At 40.3% G+C, this 12644-nt stretch overlaps 3 protein-coding genes across 6 annotated transcripts in view; 1 reads left to right on the forward strand and 2 right to left on the reverse strand.

Annotated features, from left to right (window-relative positions):
* LOC104589650 (Tetratricopeptide repeat (TPR)-like superfamily protein) overlaps window positions 1-12644 on the forward strand; it is an 82296-nt gene that overhangs the window by 7541 nt on the left and 62111 nt on the right. The gene's annotated exons all lie outside the window — the stretch shown is intronic.
* On the reverse strand, window positions 1106-4540 carry LOC148804109 (uncharacterized). Its single transcript, XM_088899502.1, has 2 exons — window positions 4410-4540; window positions 1106-1901 (listed from the first exon to the last, which is right to left on the reverse strand). Exons 1-2 carry the CDS (start codon window positions 4538-4540, stop codon window positions 1106-1108), a joined length of 927 nt encoding a protein of 308 aa, XP_088755628.1.
* On the reverse strand, window positions 4718-5359 carry LOC148804110 (uncharacterized). Its single transcript, XM_088899503.1, has 2 exons — window positions 5075-5359; window positions 4718-4906 (listed from the first exon to the last, which is right to left on the reverse strand). The coding sequence occupies exons 1-2, from the start codon at window positions 5357-5359 to the stop codon at window positions 4718-4720; spliced, it is 474 nt and encodes a 157-aa protein (XP_088755629.1).

Raw genomic sequence — 12644 nt, forward strand, 5'->3', positions numbered from 1 at the left:
TTACATTTTCCAGATAATCTAAATGCAACCTCAGTTGAATTTTACCCATTTAATTGGAATATCAGCCGATGCTTTTGATGAGGAGTGAGCATAGTTTTGAAGGCGCCAAGGCAAGCCTTGTTGTCTAGTGGCCTAGGTGGTGGGTTTTTTATAATAGAAAATTATAATTCCCAAGGTAATTCCCTAGGTTTTATAGTAATCAGCAGTAATCTTTGACTAATAATTACCATATTCCTTATGGTAAGTATAAACCTCATAAAAACATATAAAATCAACATATTTAAGAGAAGAAAAAGAAGAAAGAAAAAGAAAATATAGGGACTAGTCCTTGTTTTAATTATTATTACTATTATTAATATAATAGTAATGATAATAATAATTCCTTGGTTACCTTTGTGTGCTGATTGGATAAAATCCTCCAAGTTTTTCTTTATTTATCAGTTCAGGTTTTGAAATCTTTTAGAGTTCAAGATTATATCACTGACTTGTATGTCAATTGAACCCAAACAAATAAGAAAATAATAAAATGTAACTAGTATAAGAATTATAAAAATATTATAAATCCTTAAAATGAATAATTTAGTGTAATAACATCTTTTGTAACAACAACAATTTCAAAAGAATAATAACCTAGAAGGGGGGGGGGGATGTAAAAGCCTTACCCCTTGAGTAGTTACACATAAAACCAGATGATCTCTAAAATAAACAAAAAGGATCCTAACTAAGCTGCAAAAAAGGGATACCAAGACCATCATTCTTCAGCAATCTCTGAGTTGTAAATTAAGTTGTTAGAAGAACCGCTACCCATCTTGGAAAGATTGTCTGTGACTTGATTTACTTCTCTGTAAATACGTACAATGTGCAAGTCCATAACCGCATGGTAGTTCTCCATGAGATCCATCCAATACCAAAGTTGCCAAGGAGTTCTACAATGTTTCATCAATATATCATGAAGAGTTTTTGAATCAGTCTCGATTAACAATTTTGTTATACCCATTGTTCGAGCCAATTCAACAGTTTCTATCAAAGCTGCAGCCTCTGCTTACAGATTAGTATTTGTTCCATACCAACTATTGCATGCAACCACAAACCTGTTACCACCGTCTCAGATTATTCCCCCTCCACTGGGACCAGGGTTTTCTCTTGAGGAGCCATCAACGTTAAGTTTATAGAAGTTCACTGGAACAGGCAGAAGATGTATCACTTTCAGCTTGGAACTTTTCAGAGGTGGTACTCTATTACCCAATCTCAATAAAGCTTGCCTCTGTACAGAGATAAAAAAAGATGTCTCCTTACTCAAACCAGCTATCTCCTGAATCCATCTTTCTATTCTCCAAATCACCTGTTGGGAACAATTAAAACCTCCTTCCATCCTTCTTTGACACTGTTCTTTCCAAATCTCCCATGGAATAAAACAGGCTAAAGCCTTCACTGTTCTAGCCCATTGATTTTGAGCATTCTCAGCTCCCAATATCCATCTATTTAAAACCACGTAAATGGGTTCATGATGATAGAAATCTATTCTCAACAACAAACTGAAGTAAGACCAGATTTTCTTTGCCAAGCAACTATGTACAAATAAGTGGTCCATCTCTTCAATTTGAGGTTCTTTACGGAAGCAACGTTTCGACACCAGGGGAATTTCAATTGACTGATAATCTGAATCAAACCCAACTTTAGCTCTCAACAACTGCCAGATGAAGAAACTAATTTTCGTGGGTGTCAACTGATTCCAAATAGCCTTCCCCCACACTACCTCCTCATGGCGATGTCTGACCCAATTCCAAGCTGATTTGGTAGTGAACAGTCCATTACTATTAGCTGTCCATATCACTTTATCTTGTCGGTTGGATAACCGAATCTTTGAGCTTTTAATCAACCTTACAATTTCTTCATTCAACCTGAGATTTTGTAATTGCCATTCTTCATTGTCATCTTAAACATCCTGGACTTTGAGCTTGTTAGAGTCGATAATACAAGGGTATTTTGGTCATTTGTCTATCCAGTTGAGAGTGAATAGTCTGTTTTGTTTAAGTTTAAGTTATGTGGCCCATACTTAATGAGGGACAATACATCTTTTGTAATTCAACTTATATACAATATAAATACAAGTGGGTCGGCTAGGAGAGAGTAACTTTTCTTCTCTAGACTGAACCCTTTCTTCTTCTTCTTCTTACCTAGAACTAATCTAGGGCTAATTGATCTATTCACATGGTATTAGAGCAAATATAACAAGTTCAGATCTGCTCGTTTTCTTTCAGATTTGCCCAGTTTTTTTATCGCCAGTTTCTATAGGGTTTCGCAGATTTCTCAAGAATACCTTGGAGATTAAGTGAAAGGCTGCAAAGGAGTGATTGTTTTTCTCTTTAGGAGGCCTTCATGCCTCTGTTTGTGGTGCGGTGGCTGTTTGTGGTGATTGGCAGGAAGCTCACTATTTGATGGTACAAAGAGCAGGTTCGGGTGGTGCAGTGTTCAGTCGAGTACAGGTTAGTTCTGTAGTGTGCAGTACAGGTGTTCGGTTTAATGACTGATTGATTACAGCTCTAGTGTTAAGTGTGTGATGTGTATTTGAAGAGGTCGGTGGTGCTGAAAGTGGGGGATAACAAAGTGAGTTAGGGTTTTGTGGTGTGTTATACAAGTGAGTGAAGAAAAAAAAATCAGATATGGGAGATAGTAGTGAACACAAATCTAGTGTTATGGTTCCCCCTGATTACCTAAATGTTCAGATGACCTCTATCAAATTAAATGGTGAGAACTATGTTATGGCTAAATCTGTAGAAGTGTTTTTGAGAGCCAAGAAAAAGGTGACACATGTGAGAGAGGAGAACCCTTCTTCTGATTCTCTAGGGTTTAGTGATTGGGAACAGGAGGATGCTTAGATTATGACCTGGCTGTGGAATATCATGGAATCTAAAAATAGTGTAAATTTTATGTTCCTTGATACTGCTAAGGAAATCTGGGACCATGCGAAGAAACTCTATTCTGGCCAAGATAATACCACTAGAGTGTATCAACTTTACCAAGAGTACTTTAAGCTGAAACAAAATAATAAAAACCTAGAAGAATATTATGCAAGCATGAGGAGCCTTCGTAATGAGCTTAATGTGTACCATCCTTTGACTCTGGATGTTCAAGTTCAGCAACAACAACGAGAGCATCTTGATGTGGCAAGGTTTCTAGTGGGTTTAAAAGCTGAATATGAACCTATTTGAGCACAAATATTGGGTGGTTTTGCTCTCCCTTCTCTTGAGGAAGTGTTTGCCCTTCGGAGGATTTCTATTGATCCTATAGAGTCCTCCTCACTCTCGGACAGATCTGGTTTTGTGGTGACAAGAGGTAGAGGTCGTGGAAATAGAGGTGGTGGAGGTGGTCGTGGATTTCCAGGGAACCGGGGTGGCCCTATGTTTAACCGTACTGGTGGCCATAGTGGAGGTCGAGAGTTAGGAGGAGGTCGTGGCAGAGGAAGAAGTACTGAACCCAGGAAGTGCACATACTGTGGATTAGGACATAATATTAGTTACTGTTATGATTTACATGGTCCACCCAACAGTTGGGCTAGGACGGCTAGGAGAGAGTAACTTTTCTTCTCTAGACCAAACCCTTTCTTCTTCTTCTTCTTCTTCTTACCTAGAACTAATCTTGGGCTAATCGATCTAGTCACAGAGCTGAATATCAATCCCCTCCATGCTAGATACCATGTCAATTAAGGGGCCTGAGTTCAACCACTTATCCAACCAGAAATTAACAGAGCCGGTGCCTATACGCCATTGTGAACCCTTCACCAAATCCTCAATGAGGAAACAATTAATTCTCCAAGTTCATGTTGCCCACAAGGGACACGAGGAAATGTAGAAGTGTTGGTGTTTCAAGTACTTGCCTTTAAAGAATGAAGCCCATAGAAAATTCTGCTATAAGCCTCTCCACAATGCTTTTATCTGAAGGGAGTAGTGAATATCTGCTAGTTTAGGGAGCTGTAGACCCCCTTCCTAAAATGGGCCTGAAAGTTTCTGCCATATTACCCAAACATGCTGCTTGTTTTGTTTCCCATCCGACCAAAGAAACTCTGAGAAAATCTTCTCTATGTGCCTGAGAACTCCCGTTGGTGCCGTCAATACATGGATAGGAATGCTAGAGAGCACATGTCAGATGAGAACTAGTTTCCCTCCGGCTGAAAGAAATTTGCTCTTCCACCCTGCCAGTTTAGCATTTTTCTTTGAAATTAGCTCCTCAAAATGAATGGATTTAATTCTCCCCTTGGTGATTGGAACTCCCAAGTATGTAAAGGGGAGTTTCTTGTAGGTGAACCGATAGCTCTTTCAATTATCTGAATTTTAGCTGGTGAGGCTTTCGCTGATGTGAAGAAGCAACTTTTTCTTTTGTTGATAAGTTGTCCAGAGCATTTTTCATACCTTTGTAACACCTCCATTATTTTCTCCAAGGCCTGTTTTGTGTCTCTAGTAAACACTATGGTGTCATCCACATACAAATAGTGGGTGATTAAAGGACATCCTCTAGAAGAAACATAGCCATTCTCTGCCATTTCGTTCCCACATCTCAGTGGAACTCAACTCAAAACTTCCTCTGCTAATATGGAGAGATACGGGGAGGGGGGTCTCCTTTCCGCACCCTTCTAGTAGATCTAAAGAACCTTGGTCATAGCACCGTTTTAGATTATCGAGAACCAGCAGTTATGGGCTGTTTTCATTATGAGGTCTACCTATCTTGTATTGAAACCAAATCTGAGAAGAACTTGCTGAAGAAATGACCAGTTTAACCGATCATAAGCCTTTGCAATGTCAAGTTTGATAACCACATTTCCCCCATGAACTTTCCTGTCAGTATCAGTCTTAAGCTCCTGAACTACAGAGATATTATGTACAATATTTCTCCCTTTAATAAAAGAACCCTATTCCAAAGAAACCAACTTATCCAGAATATTTGAAAGCCAATTAGTGCAAATTTTGGCAATTATTTTATAACAGAAATTGCCAAGACTAATGAGATTAAAATCTGAAAATTTTTTAGGATTTAAGCATTTGGGAATTAAAGAAACAAAGGAGGCAGTATAGCTTACCAGCAGGTTTCCCTCTTCGAAGAAGAAATGAATTGCATCAGCATTAATAATATTCCAACAAGCTCTGTAGAAATGACTTATAAAGCCATATGGGCCTGGTGAACTTTCTTTGTCTAATGACCACACAGCTACTTGAATTTCTTTAGGGGTCGGTTCTGCTTCTAGCATTCTATTATCTTCATTTGTCACCAAGCTAGGAATTACTGAGAGAAGATCTTCATCTGTAACTACCGGTTCCTCAAACAAAACATTTTTAAAATAATCCTCCACCTGTCTTTTCAGCATGTATTCCTCTGCGATTCAGTCACCATTCTGAATTTTAATACGGCTGATTCTATTCCGAAACATTTGCATTTTGACTGTGGCATGAAAAAACTTTGTGTTTCTATCCCCTTCAGCTAACCACTCCCAAGACTTCTGTCTCCAAAAATTTTCTTCCATCTTCAATAGCTCATGCAATTTTTTTCTTCTTCCTGCCAATACATCTTTAGTGTTTGGATTATTAAGTTGCAAATGTTGAAATTCAGCCTCCTGGACTAAGTCCTCTCCTTCTTTCACTCTTTGATGGATATTTCCAAATACCTCCATATTCCATTGTTTAAGGGAAGCTCATAGTTTATGGATCTTCCGAAAAAGTCATCAGAGGATCGGCTGCCACCGGTTCCTTCCAAACAGTGTACTTGGATGGATATTCTTGAAGCCAAGCACCATTGACAAGGATGCGGTCAAGCTGCGCCCACACACAGTCCAGACCATCCCGATTGTTACACTAAGTATATTTGTTTCCGGTGTATCCAACAGACCCATCTCATTAATTAGGTCCGCAAAGTCATTCATAACACCCAGGTTTGGATCCCTGCCTCCTATCTTTTCATCCAGAGAGGTAATAGTGTTGAAGTCACTTGCTAACAACCAAGGTTCATTCAAGTATCACTCCACATTTGCAATCCTTTCCCATAGAGGTCTGCAATCCTGCCTACCACACTTTGCATAAATAATAATAGACAACAGAAAAGGATTTATACCAGACATTCTCACTCTGGACAGTCAACATTTTATTAAAATTATCAACACAATCAACAGAAAAATTATCATGCCAGAATAACCAAATTTTGTTGGATTCATTATTCATCCAATTGTGCAAATGTATCCTTCTACCAATTATATCAGCATTACTATCTTCAGTCATGGACTCAACAATTTCTACTAAACCAACAAGATGAAGTTGAATAATTTTCTTCAAACGACGGATTGAGGGTGGGTTATTCATCCTTCTAATATTCCAAAAAATACCATTATGAGGAATCAGTTAAGATTTTCTTACCAAGGTCGACTTGTGACCTAGTGAAGGGCCTCTTACCATCAATTGGATAAATTTTCCGACTTCTCTTCCTTTTTCTAGTGGCCTGTGTCCAAAATTCCCATCGGATTGCATGTCATCATCTGAGAGACTCAAGAAGCTCCTACCTGTTCTTTAGTATGTGTAGTATCAAAAGTTTTCTTTTCTAGTCTTCTATCCAGCAGAGTCTTGGATTGCTTCAGCTCTTCCACTGTAGCTAACCATTCTGGTTTCCAAGAGGAATCAACAATCTTTTTCGCATGCCAATGACCCATATTGTCTACACTTGGGGCTAAAGAGTACGCCAATCTCCTAGGGATTGGTATGGGAATCTCGGTCTCCATCCTTTCTGGTTGGATTTCCTCTATTTCTTGGTCGTGTTTTGAATGAGTTTCTTCGGGCGGTAGAGAGACTGGGCCGAATGGGCCCTAGTATCTTTTCTTGTAGTATGTTATTTATTTATTTGTTAGCTAATGGGCCTATCTTTATGGGCCTGCTATTTCTTTTTTGTTAGTTCTCTTTATGTTACTGCCTAGCTGGCCACCCACTTAAAGGCATACTTGTAGTTTACCTAAGAATGAAGTTTAAGAAAAGGATTAGAGAAGGGAGGGAAGAGATATTCGAACTCTTCTTCTTCTTCCTCTTCTTTTCTCCATCTTCTTCCTTTGTGCTGCTGTTCTCTATTTTTCTTTCTTCTTCCTTTCTAAATTTTACCAAGTTAGTTTATATCAGTTTTACAGGACTGATTTACATCTTGGTATCAGAGCAGGTTTCTTCTTCCTTCTTTTTTTTTTCTTTTTTTCCCATACACCCTTCGATTAAGAGTGTATGGAGAGATAGGTTCTATATAGTTCAGAGGACATTTTTCCTAGTTGGTAGAGGGTTTGGAGAGTTGTATTCTGGCTGGAAACTGCCACGAAGTGATGCTGTACTGTTTTTGCCCAAAACCCTAGCTGATTAGAGATATTCGAAGTTATAGATAAAAGTGAAGCATTGGGTGTGGCGCTTTGTGCCTGGGGGGTTCTTTTTGACTTCTAAAAGAGGGCGGTTCAGTTTTGGAGGAGATTGGGAAGCTCTGGTAGGAGCGACTGCATCTTCTCTCTTTCTCCCTAACAACCGAACACAGTGAAACCCTAGTTTTCAAGCATCTGGGTACTTGTTTGACTTCAAGTAAGTTTATAAAGATCATATTTCTGGTTTTTTGATTTTCGTTTGATTAATGGAGCAATACGGAAGTGAGTTCAAGCAGGTGCCTATTTTCGGGCTTGGCTCGATAGATTCTGTTTTGACTGGTGTGACCACAATTAAGCTAGATGAAACCAGTTATCTTGCTTGGGCATAGTCTATAAGGATTTATGTTTGTAGTAGAGGAAAATTAGGGTGTCTCACAGGCACTAAGGTGAAACCTGAAGAGACAGACTCTGAATTTGAGAAATGGATGCAAGAGAACTATACAGTCATTGGATGATTGGTCAACTCTATGTAGCATCATATCAGTCAACACTATCTCTGGATGTCCTCGGCCAAGGAGATCTGGGACAGTATTACTGAAACCTATTCACAGAAGTTGAATGTGGCTAGAGTCTACAAGCCGAAAAGTGATGTGAAGAACTTAAGACGGGGAGAAGAGTGTGGCAATCTACTATTTTATGCTGAAATCCCTATGGTAGAAAATTGTTGTTATGGAAACAGTTGTATGGGAGAGTACGGAGGATGTAGAAACTTTTAGGAAGTTGGTGGAACGAAACAGGGTCTTTGAGTTTCTTACAGGACTCAACCTTGAGTTTGATATCATTAGGCAGAATATTTTGGCCAAAGATGAGGTTTCTCTTGCCTAGGTATATGCTATGGTAAGCAGTGAGGAGAGTAGGCGACAAGTTTAGTTACAAAGTCCACTTACGGAACACTTTGCACATGCTGGAATAAAGCCGAAGGGTCCAATTGAGAAGGAGTAGGTATGTGAATATTGCAAGAAACTGAGGCATACTAAGGACGCTTGCTGGAAGCTTCATCCTGATCTTCTACCTGGCGGTTTAAGAATAACAACAATTTTAAGAAGACCAGTCAGACAGGAAAGCCTAAGTCAGCTAATGTTGCCATAGTATCTGAAGGAGGAAGTAAGGAGAGTGAAGAAAAGTCAACCATGGAACAGCTGGCAGCAATGAAGGCATATTTTGAAAAGTATGGAAGGTTGTTAAATCACTTGGAAGCTACTGTCTCTACATCTCACTCTTCAGGCAACACATCATCATCATCAGCATTTGCTTACTCAGGTATTTGTGCTTCTGCAAACCATGCTTCAGTTTCAGGTAATCATAAAATCCCTTGGATCATTGATTTTGGTGCATCAGACCATATGACTAGCTTGTCTAATCTTTTTTGTTCATACCACCTCCTCTCTGGTAGAGAGAAAATCTCCCTTGCTGATGGGTCTCTTGCTCCCATTGCTGATGGTAGAGAGAAGTTGTTATTATCTTTGCATGACTCGGCCGGACATTTCCTATGCAGTGAGTGTTATTAGTCAATTTATGTATTCTCCTAGAGATACTCATTTAGCTGCTGCAGAAAGAGTTCTGTGTTATTTGAAAGTGTTAGACAGTCTTTGTATGCCCTTAGCTTCAATCGGAATGATGTACTTTTGACGTTTATTGTAAATAAATAAAGTGCATATTTGATTCATGTTCTTGTGGTTTGTTTCTGCGTTATACCCTTAAACTAGACACTTAATGAGACTCGTGTTAGTTTAGAATGTTCACAGCCGGTGGGTCGGTCTGGGGAGACCTATCCTGATAAGGTTGACACTGATGTGCCACCAAGTCGGTTGGGGTGGCCGGTCTCAGCCGCCAGGGTGAGACCCAAGGCACATGCAGTGTAGGATTAATTGAATCTTTGAACCGGACCAGATTTCCAGTGTTGCCCTGGACCTTGGAGATTAATGGGCAAAACTGGAAAGTTACACCCGACCCCTAGACTCGATTATGATACTGCACTAGGTGTCGGATTGGGCTGTCTTTGATGTACCAATCAATCCTTAGCGGGGGTCAAAACTTGGGTATGTTGGGACAATCTGAGAATTCATCTGAGTGGGTGATCATAGTGACAGGATCAGCCCCTTTTTCGGACGAAGGTAATGATCGGGGATGCACTCTCTCTGATGGAAACCAAGACTGCCGGCAGCCGATTTCAATCGTTGAGATTTGTTTTGCAAAATATATTTTATATGAGATATAAAAGTATATATGTTACGGTTTCTAAAATGTTTGCAAAAGGTTTTAATTCCCAGGATCCATATAAGCAGAGAGTGCAACACTGTTCCTTGCAGCCGAGGGAGAGGTCCTCTCTTGTCGGGCAGTGTTTGATCATTATGGGCTGAGAGGTTAAGTGTAAGGCCATTGAGGGTAATGCCTAATGGGCTAATCTTGCATCTACCCACAGTCCCTGGGTTTTTATAAGGTGGCTTGGCCCAGAGACCACTTAATGTAAGTGTTGAGCCCAATAGAAGCCCATGTGATGGGTTTCAGGGGGTGCACTGTCCACAACAGTGTATTCGGCCAGGCCTTGTAACAAAGGCTGGGCCGAACCCATGTGGCTGATGTGTAGATCAATGCTTGGGTTCCACGCCATACAAAGAAGCCCAACTGGGCAGTAGTTTGGAAGCAGTTTTGAGTACATAGACTTATTGGGCCTGAAGCCCATTTCGAACTGGCCTAATTTGATTAGTTAAATAGATGGGGCGGATCTGGGATTAAATCAGCAGATAGGATAGAGTCCTACCCTATCCACTCAGAGAGATCAGATCTGAATTCAGATCTGGAAACCTCCTGATAAGATCAGGAGAAGGCTGATCTAATTTGCAGATAAGATAAGGTTCTTATCCTTATCACTTAAAGAGAGTCCAAATTCAGATAATGATCTGAATTGGGAAACTCCTGATAAGATCAGGAGCTGATCTCTTTAAGCCTATAAAAGCAGGAGGGGGCGAACCATCCAAACCATCCCAGAAGTTCCAGAGATACTAGATCTCGAATTACAGTGAGAAGAATACACAGTGTGACTGCACCTTCTCCCTATAATCCCTTCCTGCCGCCACCATACTGCCAGTTCGTTCTCCAACATTGTAGGAGTAGTCAAGATTGGATCTTGATATCAATCTTTGCTGAATGGCTGATAGGAAGTTGTGCTCATTGCCTCCATTAGATTCTTGCTGAAGAATTCGGTTCGTGGGACGGACCCTGCTGATTCTGCTCCTCCATCCACTGTGTCATCTTCAGTGGGAGCAGTTTTTGGTGATCTTCTTTGGGCGTGAACACCTCCATTGAGAGATACTATTTCTCTGTATCAGGTATATCCCTCTCCCACTGTTTCGTTTCAAATCTGGTTCGGTTTATGGTTCAGGATTGATCCTTGAAAAATATGATTTTTCTAAAATAGGGAATACGATTCCCAGTTGAAGGGAGAGAAATTTTTGAAATTCGCCCACCCTATTCCGCACCTTTTGGGCGTCCATGTGATTTATCTCTCATCCCTTCAGAAAGGTACTCCGGGGAAAGGCATTCTATTTGCCAAACATGGACACATGAAGCTGGAAGCATACATTGATGCTGATTGGGCAAGATATATTGATGATAGGAGATCCACCTCGGGTTATTGTGCTTTGGTGGCAGGGAACATTGTTTCATGGAGGAATAAGAAACAATCAGTGGTTGCCAGATCCTCTGCTGAAGTAGAATACATGGCAATGGCACATGGTGTGTCAGAATTACTGTGGCTACAATCACTTTTAGAAGAATTGGGGGTTGACTATGAGAAGCCAATGATGCTCTATTGTGACAACTAAGCAGCTATCAATATTGCACATAATCCTGTTCAACATGACAGAACTAAACACATTGAGGTTGATAGACATTTTATACGGGAAAGAGTTTCCTCAGGAGAAGTTTGCTTGCCATTCATCACCTCAGAAGAACAGTTGGCTGATATTTTGGCCAAGGGAGTTCCAAGAGGGAAGATGACACACTATATATGCAAGTTGGGCATGATTGGCATCTATGCTCAGTTTGAGGGGGAGTGTAGAGAGACTGGGCCGAATGGGCCCTACTATCTTTTCTTGTAGTATGTTATTTATTTATTTGTTAACTAATGGGTCTATCTTTATGGGCCTGTTATTTCTTTTTTGTTAGTTCTCTTTATGTTGCTGCCTATCTGGTCGCCCACTTAAGGGCATACTTGCCTAATAACCCCCGTGGGTTGATACACCTGAGTAAACCTAGCCAGTTTAGAAGGTCGTTTGGGCATTTCTTTCTCAACTCGCTTTGGAGCTTCATTCTGCACAGGACTCAATTCCTTCGAAGTTTTCTTCATTTTTTTTTTCTTTTGAAAAAGGTAAAGTATTGTATTGCAAAAGGAAACCGGATACACCAGCCCACGCTTGTAAGTTGAGTATTTTTTTTATCAATAACACTTTCATTAATTCATCATAAGGAAAGTTACAAAAGGAAGACAAACACACTTATCTTTCAAGTACAACAAAGGACCTCAAGAAAAGGAAAAATAATAGAAAAGACACTAAAGTTACAACTTAGCCCAAAATATTGAATCCCTTTTTGCCCCTTGTTTGGCTAAACCAGCAGCTAGAGAATTGGCTGATCTTTTAACCCATCACATCTTAACTTCCATCTCCCGCACCATCCACTTAAATTCCCTTCTCTCATTGCTGTAATTCCATTAGCCATTGTTGTCTTTATTCAGCCACCCTATCACCACCTCCGAGTCCCCTTCAATTAGGAGCTTCCTGATGTTCATCTCCTTGGCCTTTTGGACTCCTTCCATAACTGCAAAGATCTCAGCTCTAAGGGACTCACCCACTCCAATTGGGCCTGAGAACATGGCAAAAATGACCCCATTCTCATCCCTAAAAACACCCCTAATCCTTGACTGTCCCGGATTCCCCTTGCTACTCCCATCAAAGTTTAGTTTCATGAATCCAGCAGGTGGAGGGGTCCAAGACACACTCATTACTGACTTGGTATGTGTGCAATTTGCTATTTCACCCCACTTCTTCAATATGTCATTCACTGTGTAATCTGTGAATAACTCCAAAGATTTCAGCCACTGTACAACCCTAATATGTATGATAGCCCTCAGTTCTGCCACTCCTCTCTCAGCTTCTGAGAATATCCTGGAATTTATTTCTTTCCATAGTGTCCAGCATACTGTAGCCCTCGGTCCTCT

The sequence above is a fragment of the Nelumbo nucifera genome, chromosome 1, assembly GCF_055504915.1.
Source record: "Nelumbo nucifera cultivar China Antique chromosome 1, China Antique-T2T, whole genome shotgun sequence".
Classification (NCBI taxonomy): Eukaryota; Viridiplantae; Streptophyta; class Magnoliopsida; order Proteales; family Nelumbonaceae; genus Nelumbo; species Nelumbo nucifera.